Genomic DNA, 22,101 nt, shown 5'->3' on the forward strand with positions numbered 1-22,101 from the left:
GGCCGGCACGCCCCCAAGGTACGTGGTGGGTCCGGGCTCCCTGCCGCTCCGCAGGGACGGGTTCTGTGGCCTCTGCAGCAGGAGGTTCATCCTCTGATGCCCTGGCAGCGGCCTGGAGTGCGACGCACCGCTGGACGCCCCGAGCTATCCAGCCGGCCTCACCGGTTTCTCTCCTCCACCTGGTGTAGGTTACAGCATCACCCGGCTCCAGGTCGCGAGCGAACCTTCCTCCGCAGGGCTCCACCTCCTCCCGGTCTACGCGGACTTGTAGCGGCTCCCCGATCTCCTGTATAACCCCTCTTCCATGTCGGGGGTTGAAGGAGACCACTACACCCCAATGGGACGATGGGACCTCTGCGACTTTGGTCAGCTCAACCTGGGTTGCCGGTTGTGGTCGGTCTCGCCATGCAGCCACCAAGCGCCGCAGGTGTTCTGCCTCTGGCACGATCTTCAGGCCTTGCGTCTGCAGCGCACCTTCAGCCGCGGCCGGGTTGGGAGGAGCAGGGGACACCGGAGTCAAACGGACCTCCGTGGGCTGGCCCAGCCGAGCGAGCACGCGGGCATCAGCCTCCAAGCGGCGTGCTATCTGGCGGGCCTCGGCTGCAGCTACACACTCCTCAGACGGTGGCAAGGGGGGTCGGCCCATCGGTAGCTCCGTGAGGGTCAGTCCCCGCAACATTGGCGCATCTGGGACTGTGTCGGGTGGCGCAGCCTCAGGCTGGATCGGGTCAGTCCCACGCGGTGTTCCCAGTGTCGCCATCTTTTCTCCTTCTCCAGTGTCCTCTTCCCGTGGTCTCTTTCGTGGGCGGCCCCGTCTCCATTGTCTCCACCCTCCAAACAGGATCAGGAGGCGGACCTCGGCTGTTGACGGACACGTCCTCAGGACACAGAAATATTTAGACTGGGCGGCCATGATTTTTCCGCGCTCTTCGGCTCGTCTACGCCCATTCCACGCCCCCCTTCTCTTCCTGCGCTCTCCTCAGCGCTGTAATGGCGTCGGATTTTGGCGGTAAATGGCGCAGCACAGTCCTTGCAATAAAGTACAGTCCAAGCACAATAAATCACAGTTCTAAGGCACACATGACCTGATTCTTCAGGCTTAAGTAGATCCTGTTCGTGACGCCAAGTTTTGTAGCGCCCCCACTGCCGCAGGGCCGAGGGGTACCCGGTACCGGGCCTCTGAGTCTCTGCTCTGGGGTTGTCACGGTGGCTAGGCCCCGGTCCGTGACCCTGCCGAGGGGCGCACAGTACAAAGATGTGGATGATGGTGATAATGGTGCAGTTGTGGGGTGCAGGTCGCGGTAAATAACGAGGACACTAGGTTGCAGTCTCTTTACCTCTTTACTGAAGATCTCTGGGTCCTCAGTCCAGAATACGGTTCACCAGGCTGCACAAGTCCGGCCGGTCCAATGGCACCTCCAGAGTTCTCTTCACAGGTGGAAATCTGTGCCTTCCTGCTTGCGCTATGTGTTGTGGTCCTTCCCTGCTGTGCTTACAGAAAGTCCCCACAACTGTTGTGTCTGTTTCTTAAGTTCCCTCACAACTCGATTAGATGATGTTCTGCTAATCCTCCGTCCCTCCCTGATGTTCTGGTTGGAACGGCACCCGTTTGACGGGTAGGCTCGGAGCTCTTCCGGGACCCTAGAGTCGCCCCTCTCCACAAGTTGCCCCCCAAGACTGCATAGGTGATTTGTGTGAGACAGCCCGCCTTAGACTGACTGTCCTGCCGCTGTTTAGAGTACTGCTTGAAGCTGAATGTTATAATACTCTCTCGGCGTTCCGGCCACCGGTTGTGCGCCTCAGTAGGATGTTGCCTCGGTCTTACAGCACGACTCCTACTGGTATTTCTCCTATTGCTTTGATCTCGTTTCTCACTCAGCACAATCTATCTCGCTTCTGATCCTTCCTTGGGCACCGCCGCTATCCTTAGCAGGCACGGTCCCGTTACGTTCTCTCAAGTTGCCAATCCTCTGTCAGGATCCCACCCCTGACAGAGACCCTACTGTATCTTCCCCCACAACACCCTCTGCCACAAGGTGTTGCCTGGCTCCAACCCAGTCAGCTTTCTGATCTAACTTCCTGCCTGACCCCCAGTTTACCCACTATGGTGGGGAGTGGCCTAGTGAATAGAACCCTTAGCTCCCCCTGAAGGCCCGGCTGTGAAATGTCTTGGTGTCTGTGATACCTGGTCAGATGAACTCCTTCAGTGCCATCAGACGTACCATAGCTCCCCTTAGTGGCGGAGCCACAGTACTGCAACGACCAGGACTCTGGGGCGCTGCACAAGCACTTTTGCAGGATGCGTTTTTTCTACAAAACGACGCATAGCGACGTGCAGTGCACGACGCTAGTGTGAAAGTAGCCTTATTCTTCCAATGGGAAGATGAGACTTATTCATTTGATGACTAGGAAAACGTAGAGTCATCCATCCAACCAATAGGAAGATGAGGACTCATCCATCTGACCATTAGAAAGACATACAATCATCCATCCAACCTATAGGAATATGACACTCATACATTCGATCTATAGAAAGACGTAGACTCACCCATCTGGCCAATAGGAAGACAGTCAAAAAACAGCAGCTCACACCTATGTAAATAGAATACTATTTTGTTATTAGACATTAATTTAAATGCAAGGACAACGATTAAAAACACGTCAAGTCATATTGTGGAGACATGGGGGTCCAGTGGGTGCACTAGTGGAAACTGCATGGACCAAAGATCATCCCACCGAACGCCTGCTCTCCTTATAACATGGGCATAATGCTACTTAGACAACACAGTATGAGGGTAAACAGTGTGGCAATAAACCACAAAACAGGCAAATAACACGTAGAACAGTCCTAGCAAAATACCAAAGATGACCGGAGGGTCACAATCCGAGCTTTCTCAAACGTATCAATAGGGCTCAGGATACACTTCCCACATAATTCTTCAGTCATTACATTTTATTCTTTACACTTCCCACATTATTCTTCATTCGTTGCATTTTATTCTTTACACTTCCCACATTATTCTTCATTCTTTACATTTTATTGTTTACACTTCCCACATTATTCTTCATTCATTACATTTTATTGTTTACACTTCCCACATTATTCTTCATTCTTTACATTTTATTGTTTACACTTCCCACATTATTCTTCATTCTTTACATTTTATTCTTTACACTTCTCACATTATTCTTCATTCTTTACATTTTATTCTTTACACTTCTCACATTATTCTTCATTCTTTACATTTTATTCTTTACACTTCCCACATTATTCTTCATTCTTTACATTTTATTCTTTACACTTCTCACATTATTCTTCATTCTTTACATTTTATTCTTTACACTTCCCACATTATTCTTAATTTGTTGCATTTTATTTTTTACACTTCCCACCTTATCCTTCATTCTTTACATTTTATTCTTTACACTTCCCACATTATTCTTCATTCTTTACATTTTATTCTTTACACTTCCCACCTTATTCTTTATTCTTTACATTTTATTCTTTACACTTCCCACATTATTCTTCATTCATTGCATTTTATTCTTTACACTTCCCACATTATTCTTCATTCTTTACATTTTATTCTTTACCCTTCCCACATTATTCTTCATTCTTTACATTTTATTCTTTACACTTCCCACATTATTCTTAATTCTTTACATTTTATTCTTTACACTTCTCACATTATTCTTCATTCTTTACATTTTATTCTTTACACTTCCCACTTTATTCTTCATTCATTGCATTTTATTCTTTACACTTCCCACATTATTCTTAATTTGTTGCATTTTATTTTTTACACTTCCCACCTTATCCTTCATTCTTTACATTTTATTCTTTACACTTCCCACATTATTCTTCATTCTTTACATTTTATTCTTTACACTTCCCACCTTATTCTTTATTCTTTACATTTTATTCTTTACACTTCCCACATTATTCTTCATTCATTGCATTTTATTCTTTACACTTCCCACATTATTCTTCATTCTTTACATTTTATTCTTTACCCTTCCCACATTATTCTTCATTCTTTACATTTTATTCTTTACACTTCCCACATTATTCTTAATTCTTTACATTTTATTCTTTACACTTCTCACATTATTCTTCATTCTTTACATTTTATTCTTTACACTTCCCACTTTATTCTTCATTCATTGCATTTTATTCTTTACCCTTCCCACATTATTCTTAATTCGTTGCATTTTATTTTTTACACTTCCCACCTTATCCTTCATTCTTTACATTTTATTCTTTACACTTCCCACATTATTCTTCATTCTTTACATTTTATTCTTTACACTTCCCACATTATTCTTCATTCATTGCATTTTATTCTTTACACTTCCCACATTATTCTTCATTCTTTACATTTTATTCTTTACACTTCCCACATTATTCTTCATTCTTTACATTTTATTCTTTACACTTCCCACATTATTCTTCATTCTTTACATTTTATTCTTTACACTTCCCACATTATTCTTCATTCGTTGCATTTTATTCTTTACACTTCCCAAATTATTCTTCATTCTTTACATTTTATTCTTTACACTTCCCACTTTATTCTTCATTCATTGCATTTTATTCTTTACACTTCCCACATTATTCTTCATTCTTTACATTTTATTCTTTACACTTCCCACATTATTCTTCATTCATTGCATTTTATTCTTTACACTTCCCACATTATTCTTCATTCTTTACATTTTATTCTTTACACTTCCCACATTATTCTTCATTCTTTACATTTTATTCTTTACACTTCCCACATTATTCTTCATTCTTTACATTTTATTCTTTACACTTCCCACATTATTCTTCATTCTTTACATTTTATTCTTTACACTTCCCACTTTATTCTTCATTCTTTACATTTTATTCTTTACACTTCCCACATTATTCTTCATTCTTTACATTTTATTCTTTACCCTTCCCACATTATTCTTCATTCTTTACATTTTATTCTTTACACTTCCCACATTATTCTTCATTCTTTACATTTTATTCTTTACACTTCCCACATTATTCTTCATTCATTGCATTTTATTCTTTACACTTCCCACATTATTCTTCATTCTTTACATTTTATTCTTTACACTTCCCACATTATTCTTCATTCTTTACATTTTATTCTTTACACTTCCCACATTATTCTTCATTCTTTACATTTTATTCTTTACACTTCCCACATTATTCTTCATTCTTTACATTTTATTCTTTACACTTCCCACATTATTCTTAATTCTTTACATTTTATTCTTTACACTTCTCACATTATTCTTCATTCTTTACATTTTATTCTTTACACTTCCCACTTTATTCTTCATTCATTGCATTTTATTCTTTACACTTCCCACATTATTCTTAATTCGTTGCATTTTATTTTTTACACTTCCCACCTTATCCTTCATTCTGTACATTTTATTCTTTACACTTCCCACTTTATTCTTCATTCTTTACATTTTATTCTTTACACTTCCCACATTATTCTTCATTCTTTACATTTTATTCTTTACCCTTCCCACATTATTCTTCATTCTTTACATTTTATTCTTTACACTTCCCACATTATTCTTCATTCTTTACATTTTATTCTTTACACTTCCCACATTATTCTTCATTCATTGCATTTTATTCTTTACACTTCCCACATTATTCTTCATTCTTTACATTTTATTCTTTACACTTCCCACATTATTCTTCATTCTTTACATTTTATTCTTTACACTTCCCACATTATTCTTCATTCTTTACATTTTATTCTTTACACTTCCCACATTATTCTTCATTCTTTACATTTTATTCTTTACACTTCCCACATTATTCTTAATTCTTTACATTTTATTCTTTACACTTCTCACATTATTCTTCATTCTTTACATTTTATTCTTTACACTTCCCACTTTATTCTTCATTCATTGCATTTTATTCTTTACACTTCCCACATTGTTCTTAATTCGTTGCATTTTATTTTTTACACTTCCCACCTTATCCTTCATTCTGTACATTTTATTCTTTACACTTCCCACATTATCCTTCATTCTTTACATTTTATTCTTTACACTTCCCACATTATTCTTCATTCATTGCATTTTATTCTTTACACTTCCCACATTATTCTTCATTCTTTACATTTTATTCTTTACACTTCCCACATTATTCTTCATTCTTTACATTTTATTCTTTACACTTCCCACATTATTCTTCATTCTTTACATTTTATTCTTTACACTTCCCACATTATTCTTCATTCGTTGCATTTTATTCTTTACACTTCCCAAATTATTCTTCATTCTTTACATTTTATTCTTTACACTTCCCACTTTATTCTTCATTCATTGCATTTTATTCTTTACACTTCCCACATTATTCTTCATTCTTTACATTTTATTCTTTACACTTCCCACATTATTCTTCATTCATTGCATTTTATTCTTTACACTTCCCACATTATTCTTCATTCTTTACATTTTATTCTTTACCCTTCCCACATTATTCTTCATTCTTTACATTTTATTCTTTACACTTCCCACATTATTCTTCATTCTTTACATTTTATTCTTTACACTTCCCACATTATTCTTCATTCGTTGCATTTTATTCTTTACACTTCCCAAATTATTCTTCATTCTTTACATTTTATTCTTTACACTTCCCACATTATTCTTCATTCTTTACATTTTATTCTTTACACTTCCCATATTATTCTTCATTCTTTACATTTTATTCTTTACACTTCCCACATTATTCTTCATTCTTTACATTTTATTCTTTACACTTCCCACCTTAGGCTACTTTCACACTAGCGTCGTTTGGAGTACGTCACAATGCGTCGTTTAGGAAAAAAAATGCATCCTGCAAAGTTGTCTGCAGGATGCGTTTTTTCTCCATAGACTTACATTAGGGACACATTGCGACGTATGGCCACACGTCGCATCCGTCATGCGATGGATACGTCATGTTTTGGCGAACCGTCGGAACAAAAAAAGTTACATGTAACTTTATTTGTGCGTCGTGTCCGCTATTTCCGACCGCGCATGAGCGGCCAGAACTCCGCCCCCTCCTCCCCGGACATTACAATGGGGCAGGAGATGCGTTGAAAAACTGCATCCGCTGCCCCCGTTGTGCTTTTATTTCACAGCATGCGTCGGTACGTCGGCCCGACTCACTGTGACAGGCCCGTACCGACGCTAGTGTGAAAGTAGTCTTATTCTTCATTCATTACATTTTATTCTTTACACTTCCCACATTATTCTTCATTCTCTACATTTTGTTCTTTACACTTCCCACCTTATTCTTCATTCTTTACATTTTATTCTTTACACTTCCCACCTTATTCTTCATTCATTCCATTTTATTCTTTACACTTCCCACATTATTCTTCATTCTTTACATTTTATTCTTTACACTTCCCACCTTATCCTTCATTCTTTAAATTTTATTCTTTACACTTCCCACCTTATTCTTCATTCATTAGTTTATTCTTTACACTTTCCACATTATTCTTCATTCATTACAGTTTTTTCTTTACACTTCCCACCTTATTCTTTATTTTTACACTTTGTTACGGATTCACTCCATGACTGTCAACAGTACATCACGATCGGGGTGACCTTTGGCCAGCCCACGGCTATCACATGTGCGGAGGGCTTATCTTAGTTATCCCACCACTGCTCCAATGTGATGAAAACATAAACAAGGCTTTGCAATATCACAAACTGCAGGGATTTATGTATATCCCGCTTTACAGTTGTGCTTGAAAACTTGCAGCTCTCTGGCACCCCCTTACCCTCTGGTCAGATTAGGTACTGCACCTAGGGTAATTAGTCACCAGAAAGGCTGCCTGCTCTGTACTGGCTATTGGGCACATTGAAGCGAGGGCGATATAACTACTCCCACTCAGGCAGGAACAATAATTATCAACGCCGCCGTCACTACAACGACTCCCAAAAGCGCAGGACAAGGTATGCTGCCACCAGCTTCGATTAACGGGAAGCTAACCCAAAACAGTAGCGTATTTCCCTTCAGAAGACTTGGGGTACGTTTTAGAGCAGGAGAACGAAGCTAGTATTTTAAATAATGTACTCCATAAAGATCAGGCAGTGTTTATAAAAAGGTATATAAAGATGTTACAATATGAGACAAAGTATGTATGTGCAAAGCAATTCTAAAATAACATGGATTAAAGAAGAAAGATAAAACTCACATGTGCTCTGATCATCTCAGGCAAAACCATGCTGGTAGGCGAAGCCCCAAATGATTGATGATTGATACCAAATTCTCCTAGTTGTTCCACACGGTTCCGGAGAAATCCGTACTTTTTACTCATTGCGTTTAGCTACTAGTGGTTACAGTGGTTGACAGATCTACCGATGGAAGTTAGCAATATATACTTATTATTTTTCTAGCCCAAATCGGTGGCTCATTATCTTACTGTAATAGAACAAAGAACCTCCTGTCTTTTGAGACAGATCAGACCAGTTTCAGCTGGAGCTGGAGGGAGATTTGTGCAGTTACAAGTGCATAAAACTTCTTGTGGGGGGGCCATGAGGGATTTGGGATCCACATACACACATCTCTGCCAGCAGAAACACAGAGAGAAGGGGGGGTCAGAGCCCACAATATGTGTGCAAACTGACCCGTGGTTAATCTGTAGCCACTGGATGAGATCTCCAAGAGTCAGCTGTTTCCTGCAGCTTTCCTGGCTCCTTTTTTTGATTGGCTGGCACAATGCACCGTCATCATTATGGCATGACACATACCAGACTGGTTAATGATCAGAGAAGCCGTGGATGCATCAGTAGGAGATAAGTCTTGGGCCTCATGTCCAGTGAACTGTGACCTGTGAATCCATTAGCACCTGTCTACTTTTGTGCAGTCGTTTTGTAGGAGACCACTTTTTGTGTTTCTAAGCTTAGTCCTTGCAGTATTTTATGTCCATGGTGCATGCTGCTTTCCTGTGAGTTCTTGGCCTTCGATGCACTGCACCATTGTTGGATTCTGGTGGGTGACTCTTTTCAATAGGAAGATCTTGTCTCGCCTACATGACAAAATAAGTTAGACACTCCTCCAACCAATGACAAGGCGCGACTCACCCAGGTGACCGATGGGAAGTTGTGACCTGATCCATCTCTTCTGTTATCACATACTCATTCATTATTGGGTCCCTGCAATTCACGTGGTCTGAAAGGTCACTGCTCTACTATCTGACATGATGAGGGTTTCCATGTTTGTCTTATCAGCAGGTTCTCTCGCAGTGACATTTGGCGTGTTCATAAATGCAGTAAGAATGTGCTGCTCTCATTACCGCCATGTCGGGGGACATGTTTCCAGCTGGCTAGACCGTGCTAAGGAATATAATGGCGGCTGCTACAGTGAATCCCACGTGGAAAATGCGAAAGCGCTGATCAGGCTCCTTCCACTATTTGTCTTTCAAGTTCTATACCGAATCTGCACCGCTCAGGTGGGCAAAGAAAGAGGAACATTCCCTCAGTTACATCTCATAGCAGAAAAAGCTGTAACACTATGTCTCTAGCCCTAGAACTCCCGAAGCTTTAGTCTCCTGTACCCCATATATCTCCCAACTTAATACCCCCAAATCATTACTCTCCTGTACCCCATACACCTACAACCTTAGTGCCCCGAAACCATTAGTCCCCGGTACCCCATATATCTTCCACCTTAGTACCCCAAACAATTACTCTCCTGTACCGTATATATCTCCCACCTAAGTACCCCTGAACCATTACTCTCGTGTACCCCATACAACTATAGCCTTACTACCCACGAGCCATTAGTCCCCTGTACCCCATATATCTCCCAACTTAATACCCCCGAAGCATTACTTTCCTGTACCCCATACACCTACAGCCTTAGTGCCCCCAAACCATTAGTCCCTGGTACCCCATATATCTCCCAACTTAATACCCCCGAAGCATTACTCTCCTGTACCCCATACACCTACAGCCTTAGTGCCCCCAAACCATTAGTCCCTGGTACCCCATATATCTTCCACCTTAGTACCCCAAACAATTACTCTCCTGTACCGTATATATCTCCCACTTTAGTACCCCTGAACCATTACTCTCCTGTACCCCATACACCTACAGCCTTACTACCCCGAGCCATTAGTCTTCTGAACCCCATATATCTCCCAACTTAATACCCCCAAAGCATTACTCTCCTGTACCCCATACACCTACGGCCTTAGTGCCCCGAAACCATTAGTCCCCGGTACCCCATATATCTTCCACCTTAGTAACCCAAACAATTATACTCTCCTGTACCGTATATATCTCCCACCTTTGTACCCCAAACCATTACTTTCCTGTACCCCATGGACCTTCAGCCTTTGTACCCCAGAACCATTAGTCCCCTGTACTCGATATATCTCCCAACTTAGTACTCCCAAACCATTACTCTCCCGTACCCCATGCACCTGCAGCCTTAGTACCCCCGAACCATTAGTCCCCTGTAACCCATATATCTTCCACCTTAGTTACCCCGAACCATTAGTCCTCTGTACCCCATATATCTTCCACGTTAGTTACCCCGAACATTACTCTCCTGTACCCTATATATCTCCCACCTTAGTACCCCTGAACCATTACTCTCCTGTACCCCATGCACCTGCAGCCTTAGTACCCCTGAACCATTAGTCCCCTGTACCCTATATATCTCCCACCTTAGTACCTCTGAACCATTACTCTCGTGTACCCCGTGCACCTCCAGCTTTAGTACCCCGAACCATTAATCCCCTGTACCCTATATGTCTCCCACCTTAGTACTCCCGAACCATTACTCTCCTGTACCCCATGCCCCTCCAGCATTAGTACCCCCGAACCATTAGTCCCCTGTACCCTATATATCTCCCACCTTAGTACCCCCGAACCATTACTCTCCTGTACCCTATGCCCCTCCAGCATTAGTACCCCTGAACCATTAATACCCTGTACCCTATATGTCTCCCACCTTAGTACCCCCGAACCATTACTCTCCTATACCCTATATATCTCCCACCTTGGTTACCCCAAACCATTACTCTCGTGTACCCCGTGCACCTCCAGCCTTATTACCCCCGAACCATTAATCCCCTGTACCCCATATATTTTCCACATTAGTTACCCGAACCATTATCCATGAGGATGTTCTAAACTATATGAATACGGGTTCATTCTTCCATCCTACCCAGTGTCACCTCACATTAGTTTGCTGTTTTTGTTTCTGTGTTTTTCATCCCATACAGCACCACAGTGACCCTGATCACCACAGTTACCCCATCTTTTGTCTCCTGTAGGTTTCATCTGGGTTTTTTATTCAGTCTATGAACTGTAACCTAAGCCTTAATGGGTTCCTGCTCCCCATTGCGGCCATGAAGGTGATAAGTATCATCCCCATTATCCTTCTGACGCCTTGTCTGGAGAGAGTCCACTCCTTCCTGTTCTCCAAGCGAGGATACCAGCTGTTACCTTGTATGTTAATAGGTGAGTGTCCTCATGAATGGTCATCTGTCCAGGAAAGGTGTCCAGTGATGACATCATAAGTCATGGAGCTATATATCAATATAATCACCCAGGCAACACTTGGTATCAATGAGCCAGGAGCCTCCTCTATACCTAGACCCAACATTGGTAACCAACCCAAAACCCACGATAAAGGTCGGAGACTCCCCAACATCAGTAACCAAACCTAGACCCACCGTGAAGACTAGAGACTCCCCAACATCAGTAACCAAACCTAGACCCACCATGTAGACTAGAGACTCCCCAACATCAGTAACCAAACCTAGACCCACCATGAAGACTAAAGACTCCCCAACATCAGTAACCAAACCTAGACCCCCCATGAAGAATAGAGACTCCCCCCAAATCAGTAATCAACCCTAAACCCACGATAAAAGCAAGTTTTCCCAACATCAGTAACCAGACCTAGACCCACCAAGAAGACTAGAAACTTCTTCACAATAGAAATCAAACCTAGAACCACCATGAAGACTAGAGACTCCCCAACATCAGTAACCAAACCTAGACCCCACATATCAAGGTCAGAGACTTACCAACATCAGTAACCAAATACAGTTCAACCATAAAGGCCAGAAACTACTCAACATCAGTAACCAAATCAAGACCCAAAGAAAATAGACCTCTAAAAATTAACCTTTATCAATGTATTTTAAAAGGGTCAAAAATACTTGATTATCCTAAAAATGGTGCAAAAATAGAGGGTCAACAGGGAAAAGAAAGTATAATAACTTGTCTAAGGGCTAATCTCTCCCTAAATGAGCCCTAAGGTTCAGCCTACCTACCAGCGGAGGTTGACACCCAAGTTGTAGATGTGATGACACCCCCGCTCAACGTCAGCATTGACTTCGGCCATGGGGAGCACTGAAGCCCTCAACCCTGAATCCCCTGATGAACCCTTGTACTTTCTAAGGGGGAAACACGTTGGGCATAAGAGGGAGCTGAAATGGCTGATAAGTACCACGACTATGTGGAATCTGTTTTTCATGGCTATTGATATTGGATTATGTACTCATTTATGTGCTGGTTTCTGAAAGTAGAATGAGAAGAGACTGGATTAACCTCTTAGTGGTCATTAAGTAGAAAATTGTCACTGTCAGTTTATGAAGTTATAGCTCTGGAAAGCTTCAACCTATCCCACTGATTCTGAGAATTTTTTTTTATGACATATTGTACTTCATGTTAGCTGTAAAATGTATTCAATATGACTTGCGTTTATTTATGAAAAAAAAGAAATTTGGCAAAAATGTTGAACATTTGCTAATTTTTAAACTTTTCATTTTTGTACCCTTAAATCAGAGAGTGGTGTCACACAAAATAGTTAATAAATAACATTTTTCACATGTAAACTTTACATCAACGCAATTTTGAAAACATAATTTTTTTTTTGTTAGGACGTTATAAGGGTTAAAACTTGACCAGCGATTTCTCATTTTTCCAACAAAATTAGCAAAATCATTTTTTTAGGGACCACATTACATTTGAAATGAGTTTGGGGGTCTATATGACAGAAAATACCCCAAAAGTGACACCATTCTAAAAACTGCACCCCTTCAGGTACACAAAGCCACATTTAAGAAGTTTATTAACCCTTCAGGTTCTTCACGAGAACTAAAGCAATGTGGAAGAAAAAAAAAATGAACATTTTACTTTTTTCACAAAAAATTATTTTGGAACCAATTTTTTTATGTGGGGGGAACCACTGTTTGGGTGCATGGCAGGGCTCAGAAGGGAGGGAGCACCATTTGACTTTTTGAACGCAAAATTGGCTGGAATTAATGGTGGTGCCATGTCATGTTTGGAGACCCCCTGATGTACCTAAACAGTGGAAACCTAACCCTAACCCTAACGACAACCCTAACCCCAACACACCCCTAACCCTAATCCCAATTCTAACCCTAATCCCAACCACAACCCTAACCCTAGCCCAACCCAAACCCTAGCCCAACCCTAACCTTAACTTTAGCCCAACCCTAACCCTTTTACCTAACTAAGGGGGTTTGATTTGATATTTTTTTATTTTGATCACTGTGATAGGGTCTATAACAGTGATCAAAATGAACCAATAGGAAAAATTTCCTATTGTTGCCAGGTGCTGATCACATCAGAGGAGCAAAAAATGATATGGGAAATCGGACTTTTTTTTGTGGTTGCCGTTATAACAATAATAACAGCTATCACAACACTGAGGTCGGTAAAAAGTGACCTAAATCATGTTTTCTGGGGTCTCAGCTACCCCTGATATCTGAGACCCCAGAGGAATTCCGACCCTGTGGGGCGCTATACACTTATTTCTCAGCGCCGTTAAAAAGCGTACCCTTAACTGCCGCCGATAAAAGGCTTATTGGCAGTCCTTAAGGGGTTAATACCACTATTATGTGGGATTTCTGTATGGTGATTTGATGTTTAGTTTTGTACCCATATTTTTTACATAAAGATTGGGCGTTAGGCTATTTTGACTGATGGAACAAGAAAGAGCTAATTATATAGCAGTACTGTTATGGCCTGGTGGTTACGGAGCAGTAATGAGATGACCTGGTGGGTAAAACCAATCATGGACTAGCTCTGGGGAGGTGGTAGCTTTACTGACCGCAATCCCTACTCCTAACACCAACACTACAAATAGCCGTGGAGCGTGCCTATCTCTGCCTAGACACCTCGTCACAGCCTAAGAACTAGCTACCCCTGAAGATGGAAACGGAAAACTATCTCGCCTCAGAGAAACCTCCAAAGGAAAGATAGCCCCCCACAAATATTGACGGTGAGTGGAGAGGGAAATGACAAACTCAGAAATGAAACTAGATTTTAGCAAAGGAGGCCAATACTATCTAAATAGACAGAGATAGAAAAGGCTACTGTGCGGTCAGTATAAAAAACTAAAAGTCCACGCAGAGTTTACAAAAAATAACCTCCACACCGACTCACGGTGTGGAGGAGCAAATCTGCGACCCCAGAGCTTCCAACTAGCCGGAATAATTCATAATGACAAGCTGGACAAAAGAGACATAACTTAAACTGAACAGAAGGTCATAAGCAGGGAAACACCCCAAAACTAGCAGAACTTATCTTAAGCTGAAATGGACTGGCCAACAGAGAACTTCCAGGAAAGGACTGAATCCACAGGAAGAAACATTGACAGCTGACATCCACTACAGACTAAAGCCCAGTTAAATAACAAGGCCAGGGAACCGATTAGTGAAAGCAACTGCTAAGTTCCACTCGAAACCACCAGAGTGAGCCCAAGAGCAGAACTCCTGGCCATAACCCTTCCACTTGACCAGATACTGAAGTTTCCGCCTCGAAAGACGAGAATCCAAAATCTTCTCCACCACATTTTCCAGCTCCCCCTCAACCAACACCGGAGCAGGAGGGTCAACGGAGGGAACCATGGGCACCACATATCTCCGCAACAAAGATCTATGGAACACATTGTGAATGGAAAAAGAAGCTGGAAGGGCCAAACGAAAAGACACCGGATTGATAATTTCCAAAATCCTATAAGGACCAATAAAACGAGGCTTAAACTTAGGGGAAGAGACCTTCATAGGAACATGACGAGAAGACAACCAGACCAAATCCCAACCCGAAGCCGGGGGGGGACCAACGCACCGACGGCGGTTAGCAAAACGTTGAGCCTTTTCCTGAGACAATGTTAAATTGTCCACCACATGAGTCCAAATCCGCTGCAACCTGTCCACCACAGAATCTACCCCAGGACAGTCCGAAGGCTCAACCTGCCCTGAAGAAAAACGAGGATGAAAACCGAAGTTACAAAAAAAAGGCGAAACCAAAGTAGCCGAACTAGCCCGATTATTAAGGGCAAACTCGGCCAACGGCAAGAAGGTAACCCAATCATCCTGATCAGCAGACACAAAGCATCTCAAATAGGTTTCCAAGGTCTGATTGGTTTGCTCCGTCTGTCCATTTGTCTGAGGGTGAAATGCCGAAGAAAAAGACAAATTAATGCCCATTCTAACACAAAAGGACCGCCAAAACCTAGAAACAAACTTGGTACCTCTGTCAGACACAATATTCTCCGGAATACCATGCAAATGAACCACATGCTGAAAAAATAAAGGAACCAAATCAGAGGAGGAAGGCAACTTAGGCAAAGGTACCAAGTGGACCATTTTAGAAAACCGGTCACAAACCACCCAGATGACAGACATCTTCTGAGAAACAGGAAGATCAGAAATAAAATCCATGGAAATATGCGTCCAGGGCCTCTCAGGGATAGGCAAAGGCAAAAGCAACCCACTAGCACGAGAACAGCAGGGCTTAGCCCGGGCACAGGTCCCACAGGACTGCACGAAGGAACGCACATCCCGTGACAAAGAAGGCCACCAAAAGGACCTGGCAACCAAATCTCTGGTACCAAAGATCCCAAGATGACCAGCCAACACCGAACAATGAATCTCAGAAATCACCTTACTAGTCCATCTATCAGGAACAAACAATTTCCCCACAGGACAGCGGTCGGGTCTATCAGCCTGAAACTCCTGAAGCACCCGCCGCAAATCAGGGGAGATAGCAGAAAGAATCACCCCCTCCTTGAGAATACCAGCCGGCTCACGGACTCCCGGAGAATCAGGCAAAAAACTCCTAGACAGGGCATCAGCCTTCACATTCTTAGATCCCGGAAGATACGAGACCACAAAATCAAAACGGGTGAAAAACAAAGACCACCGAGCCTGTCTAGGATTCAACCGCTTGGCAGACTCAAGGTAAATCAGATTCTTATGATCGGTCAAGACCACAACACGATGCTTAGCTCCCTCAAGCCAATGTCGCCACTCCTCAAATGCCCACTTCATAGCCAACAACTCCCGATTGCCGACATCATAATTACGCTCAGCAGGCGAAAACTTTCTGGAGAAGAAAGCACACGGTTTCAACACAGAGCCATCAGAACTTCTCTGAGACAGAACAGCTCCTGCCCCGATCTCAGAAGCGTCAACCTCAACCTGAAAAGGGAGAGAAACATCTGGCTGACGCAACACAGGGGCAGAAGTAAAACGACGCTTAAGCTCCTGAAAGGCCTCCACAGCCGCAGAGGACCAATTCACCACATCAGCACCTTTCTTGGTCAAATCGGTCAGAGGTTTAACCACAGTAGAAAAATTAGCAATGAAGCGGCGATAAAAATTAGCAAAGCCCAAAAATTTCTGAAGGCTCTTCGCAGATGTGGGTTGAGTCCAATCATAAATAGCCTGGACCTTAACAGGGTCCATTTCAATAGCCGAGGGAGAAAAAATGAACCCCAGAAAAGAAACCTTCTGAACTCCAAAAAGGCACTTAGACCCCTTCACAAACAATGTATTAGCACGGAAAATCTGAAATACCATCCTGACCTGCTTCACATGAGACTCCCAATCATCGGAAAAAAACATATCATCCAAATATACAATCATGAATTTATCCAGATACTCCCGGAAAATATCATGCATAAAGGACTGAAACAGAGATGGAGCATTAGAGAGCCCGAAAGGCATCACAAGATATTCAAAATGGCCTTCGGGCGTATTAAATGCTGTTTTCCATTCATCACCCTGTTAGATGCGAACAAGATTATACGCCCCTCGAAGGTCAATCTTGGTAAACCAGCTAGCCCCTTTAATCCGAGCAAACAAATCAGAGAGCAAAGGCAAAGGGTACTGGAATTTGACCGTGATCTTATTGAGAAGGCGATAATCCATATAGGGCCTCAAGGAGCCATCCTTCTTGGCAACAAAAAAGAACCCCGCTCCCAACGGTGACGAAGACGGGCGAATATGCCCCTTCTCCAAGGACTCCTTTACATAACTCCGCATAGCGGCATGCTCTGGCACAGACAGATTGAAAAGTCGACCCTTAGGAATCAAATTAATAGCGCAATCACAGTCCCTATGAGGAGGCAGAGGACTGGATTTAGGCTCCTCAAATATATCCTGTAAATCTGACAAAAACTCAGGAACTTCAGAAGAAGGGGACGAGGAAATTGACATCAGGGGGATGTCACTATGTATCCCCTGACAACCCCAACTAGTCACAGACATAGATTTCCAATCCAGCACTGGATTATGTACCTGTAACCATGGAAACCCCAGCACAACCACATCATGCAAATTATGCAACACCAAAAAGCGAATATTTTCCTGATGTGCTGGAGCCATGTTCATGGCTAACTGTGTCCAGTACTGAGGTTTATTCTTGGCCAATGGCGTAGCATCAATCCCCCTCAAGGGAATAGGGCTCTGCAAAGGCTCCAAAGAAAAACCACAGCGCTTGGCAAATTCTAGGTCCATTAAGTTCAGGGCAGCGCCAGAATCCACAAATGCCATTACAGAAAAGGACGACAATGAGCAAATCAGGGTAATAGACAAGAGGAATTTAGGCTGTACAGTACTGATGGTAACCGACCTAGCAACCCTCTTAGTTCGCTTCGGGCAGTCAGAGATAGCATGAGTAGCGTCACCACAGTAAAAACACAGCCCCTTCTGACGTCTGAACTCCTGCCGTTCTGCTCTCATCAAAATCCTATCACATTGCATAGGCTCAGAACTCTGCCCAGAGGACACCGCCATATGGTGCACCATCTTACGTTCACGTAGGCGCCGATCAATCTGAATGGCCAGAGACATTGATTCGTTCAAACCAGCAGGCGTGGGAAACCCCACCATAATATCTTTAAGGGCTTCAGAAAGACCCTTTCTGAAAATGGCTGCCAGGGCATCCTCATTCCATTTTGTAAGCACAGACCACTTTCTAAATTTCTGACAATATATTTCTACTGCTTCCTGATCCTGACACAGAGCCAGCAAATTTTTTTCTGCCTGATCCACAGAATTGGGTTTGTCATAAAGCAGTCCAAGTGCTTGAAAAAATGAATCTACATTGAGCAATGCAGGATTTCCTGGCTCAAGGGAGAATGCCCAGTCCTGCGGGTCACCACGCAGCAGAGAAATAACAATCTTCACCTGCTGAATGGGGTCACCAGAGGAACGGGGTCTCAGAGCAAAAAACAATCTGCAATTATTTTTAAAGTTCAAAAACTTAGATCTATCCCCAGAAAACAAATCAGGGATAGGAATTCTAGGCTCAGAAACAGGAGTTTGAACAACATAATCTTGGATACTCTGTACCCTTGCAGCGAGATGATCAACACGCGCAGACAGACCCTGAACTTCCATATCAGCACCAAGCTCCTGCACCATCCAAAAATCAAGGGGAAAAAAAGACAAAACAGGCGACAAGAAAAAAAAAAACAATGACTCAGAACTTTCTTTTCCCTCTTTTGAGATGCATTTAACACATTGCGGGCCAGCTGTACTGTTATGGCCTGGTGGTTACGGAGCAGTACTGAGATGACCTGGTGGGTAAAACCAATCATGGACTAGCTCTGGGGAGGTGGTAGCTTTACTGACCGCAATCCCTACTCCTAACACCAACACTACAAATAGCCGTGGAGCGTGCCTATCTCTGCCTAGACGCCTCGTCACAGCCTAAGAACTAGCTACCCCTGAAGATGGAAACGGAAAGCTATCTCACCTCAGAGAAACCCCCAAAGGAAGATAGCCCCCCACAAATATTGACGGTGAGTGGAGAGGGAAATGACAAACTCAGAAATGAAACTAGATTTTAGCAAAGGAGGCCAATACTATCTAAATAGACAGAGATAGAAAAGGCTACTGTGCGGTCAGTATAAAAAACTAAAAGTCCACGCAGAGTTTACAAAAAATAACCTCCACACCGACTCACGGTGTGGAGGAGCAAATCAGCGACCCCAGAGCTTCCAACTAGCCGGAATAATTCATAATGACAAGCTGGACAAAAGAGACATAACTTAAACTGAACAGAAGGTCATAAGCAGGGAAACACCCAAAAACTAGCAGAACTTATCTTAAGCTGAAATGGACTGGCCAACAGAGAACTTCCAGGAAAGGACTGAATCCACAGGAAGAAACATTGACAGCTGGCATCCACTACAGACTAAAGCCCAGTTAAATAACAAGGCCAGGGAACCGATTAGTGAAAGCAGCTGCTAAGTTCCACTCGAAACCACTAGAGGGAGCCCAAGAGCAGAACTCCCAAAAATACCATTTGTAACCACAGGATGGAGCCCAAGAACAGAATTCACAACACAGTACCTTGTCATCTCACTGTGCACCCACTTGTTCTATTAGTTGTATTTGTGCTATGAGACCTCATGAGTATTATGGGCACTGTGCAATAGCGTTATTGATTGTACATTTCTTTTGTTTAACCTGTAGCCCCCAAAAAGACTATTATTGTGATTACATACTCTGACTGTATTATTTTTGTTGGGGTATTAATGTGACTGTACCTCTGGGCTGCGTCCCTCCTGGAACATACGGCAATAACTACGAGATATTGATCTCTTTATTATACCTTTATTTGGCCTGGGGTACTACCTTCAGCTGTGTTTGTGTGTGTTTTTGTGTATATTTTAGTGTGTAGGATGTTTGGGGTGCCCTAGGGTCCCTAAGGGCTACCGACATTGAGTGAGGGTGCGATCACATCTACAACGAGGGTGCCGAACTGCGCTGTTAGGTAGGGTGAACCTTTTGGCTCATTTAGGGAGAGATTAGCCCTTAGACAAGTTATTATACTTTCTTTTCCCTGTTGACCCCCTATTTTTGCACTATTTTTAGTATAATCATGTATTTTTGACCCTTTTAAAATACATTAATAAAGGTTAATTTTTAGAGGTCTATTTTCTTTTGGTGTTTAATAAATATTACTAAATATTACTATTTCAGAAAGAAAGTTTTGTCCAAATCGAGACCCACCCATAAAGACCAGAGACCCCAACATCAGTAACCAAACCTAGACCCACCATAAAGACCAGAGACTCCCCAAGATCAGTAACCACACCTAGACCCACCATAAAGACCAGAGACTCCCCAACATCAGTAACCAAACCTAGACCCACCATAAAGGTCAGAGACTCCCCAACATCAGTAACCACACCTAGACCCACCATAAAGGTCAGAGACTCCCCAACATCAGTAACCAAACCTAGACCCCCCATAAAGGTCAGAGACTCCCCAACATCAGTAACCACACCTAGACCCACCATAAAGGTCAGAGACTCCCCAACATCAGTAACCAAACCTAGACCCACCATAAAGACCAGAGACTCCCCAACATCAGTAACCACACCTAGACCCACCATAAAGACCAGAGACTCCCCAACATCAGTAACCAAACCTAGACACACCATAAAGGTCAGAGACTCCCCAACATAAGTAACCACACCTAGACCCCCCATAAAGACCAGAGACTCCCCAACATCAGTAACCACACCTAGACCCCCCATAAAGACCAGAGACTCCCCAACATCAGTAACCAAACAGAGACCCACCATAAAGGTCAGAGACTCACCAACATCAGTAACCACACCTAGACCCCCCATAAAGACCAGAGACTCCCCAACATAAGTAACCACACCTAGACCCACCATAAAGACCAGAGACTCTCCAAGATCAGTAACCACACCTAGACCCACCATAAAGACCAGAGACTCCCCAACATCAGTAACCAAACCTAGACACACCATAAAGACCAGAGACTCCAACATCAGTAACCAAACCTAGACCCACTATAAAGACCAGAGACTCCCCAACATAAGTAACCACACCTAGACCCACCATAAAGGTCAGAGACTCCCCAACATAAGTAACCACACCTAGACCCCCCATAAAGACCAGAGACTCCCCAACATCAGTAACCAAACCTAGACCCACCATAAAGGTCAGAGACTCCCCAACATAAGTAACCACACCTAGACCCCCCATAAAGACCAGAGACTCCCCAACATCAGTAACCAAACAGAGACCCACCATAAAGGTCAGAGACTTACCAACATCAGTAACCACACCTAGACCCCCCATAAAGACCAGAGACTCCCCAACATAAGTAACCACACCTACACCCACCATAAAGACCAGAGACTCCCCAACAACAGTAACCAAACCTGGACCTATCATGAGTGCCAGAGTATAACCAACATCAGTAACCACACCTACACCCACCATAAAGACCAGAGACTCCCCAACAACAGTAACCACACCTAGACCCACCATAAAGGTCAGAGACTCCCCAACATCAGTAACCACACCTAGACCCACCATAAAGGTCAGAGACTCCCCAACAACAGTAACCAAACCTGGACCTATCATGAGTGCCAGAGTATAACCAACATCAGTAACTAACACCTACACTCGCCAAAAAGACTGTAGATTTATTAACATAAGGAATATTTCAACCTTTCTGGTGGGCATAAGTTTTGGTCAAAGATGTTGAGAAGCTTTGTGCTTCTGTGGTGAGTCTGGATTTGGGTTAGTGAAGTTGAAAACTAAAACTCATCATAGAGGTCAAAGGCTTCTCAACACCAGTAACAATAATGTAGTTCCACCATGTGTTTAGTTTTATTATTCCTCATTGCCAACCTTTTACACTGAGTTCCAAATTATTATGCAAATTGGATTTAAGTGTCATAAAGATTTAATTGTTTTGTTTTTCAAATAAACTCGTGGATGGTTATGTGTCTCAGGGCTCAATGGATCACTG

General features: G+C 42.8%; 1 protein-coding gene across 1 annotated transcript in view; it reads left to right on the forward strand.

Annotated features, from left to right (window-relative positions):
* SLC15A5 (solute carrier family 15 member 5) overlaps nucleotides 1–22,101 on the forward strand; it is a 138,417-nt gene that overhangs the window by 74,632 nt on the left and 41,684 nt on the right. The window contains exons 4-5 of the mRNA XM_077263027.1: nucleotides 9,253–9,473; nucleotides 11,307–11,493. Of these exons, the coding sequence (XP_077119142.1) occupies nucleotides 9,253–9,473; nucleotides 11,307–11,493 (408 nt within the window). The remainder of the gene's footprint in view (nucleotides 1–9,252; nucleotides 9,474–11,306; nucleotides 11,494–22,101) is intronic.

This window comes from Ranitomeya variabilis, chromosome 5, assembly GCF_051348905.1.
Source record: "Ranitomeya variabilis isolate aRanVar5 chromosome 5, aRanVar5.hap1, whole genome shotgun sequence".
In the NCBI taxonomy this organism is placed as follows: Eukaryota; Metazoa; Chordata; class Amphibia; order Anura; family Dendrobatidae; genus Ranitomeya; species Ranitomeya variabilis.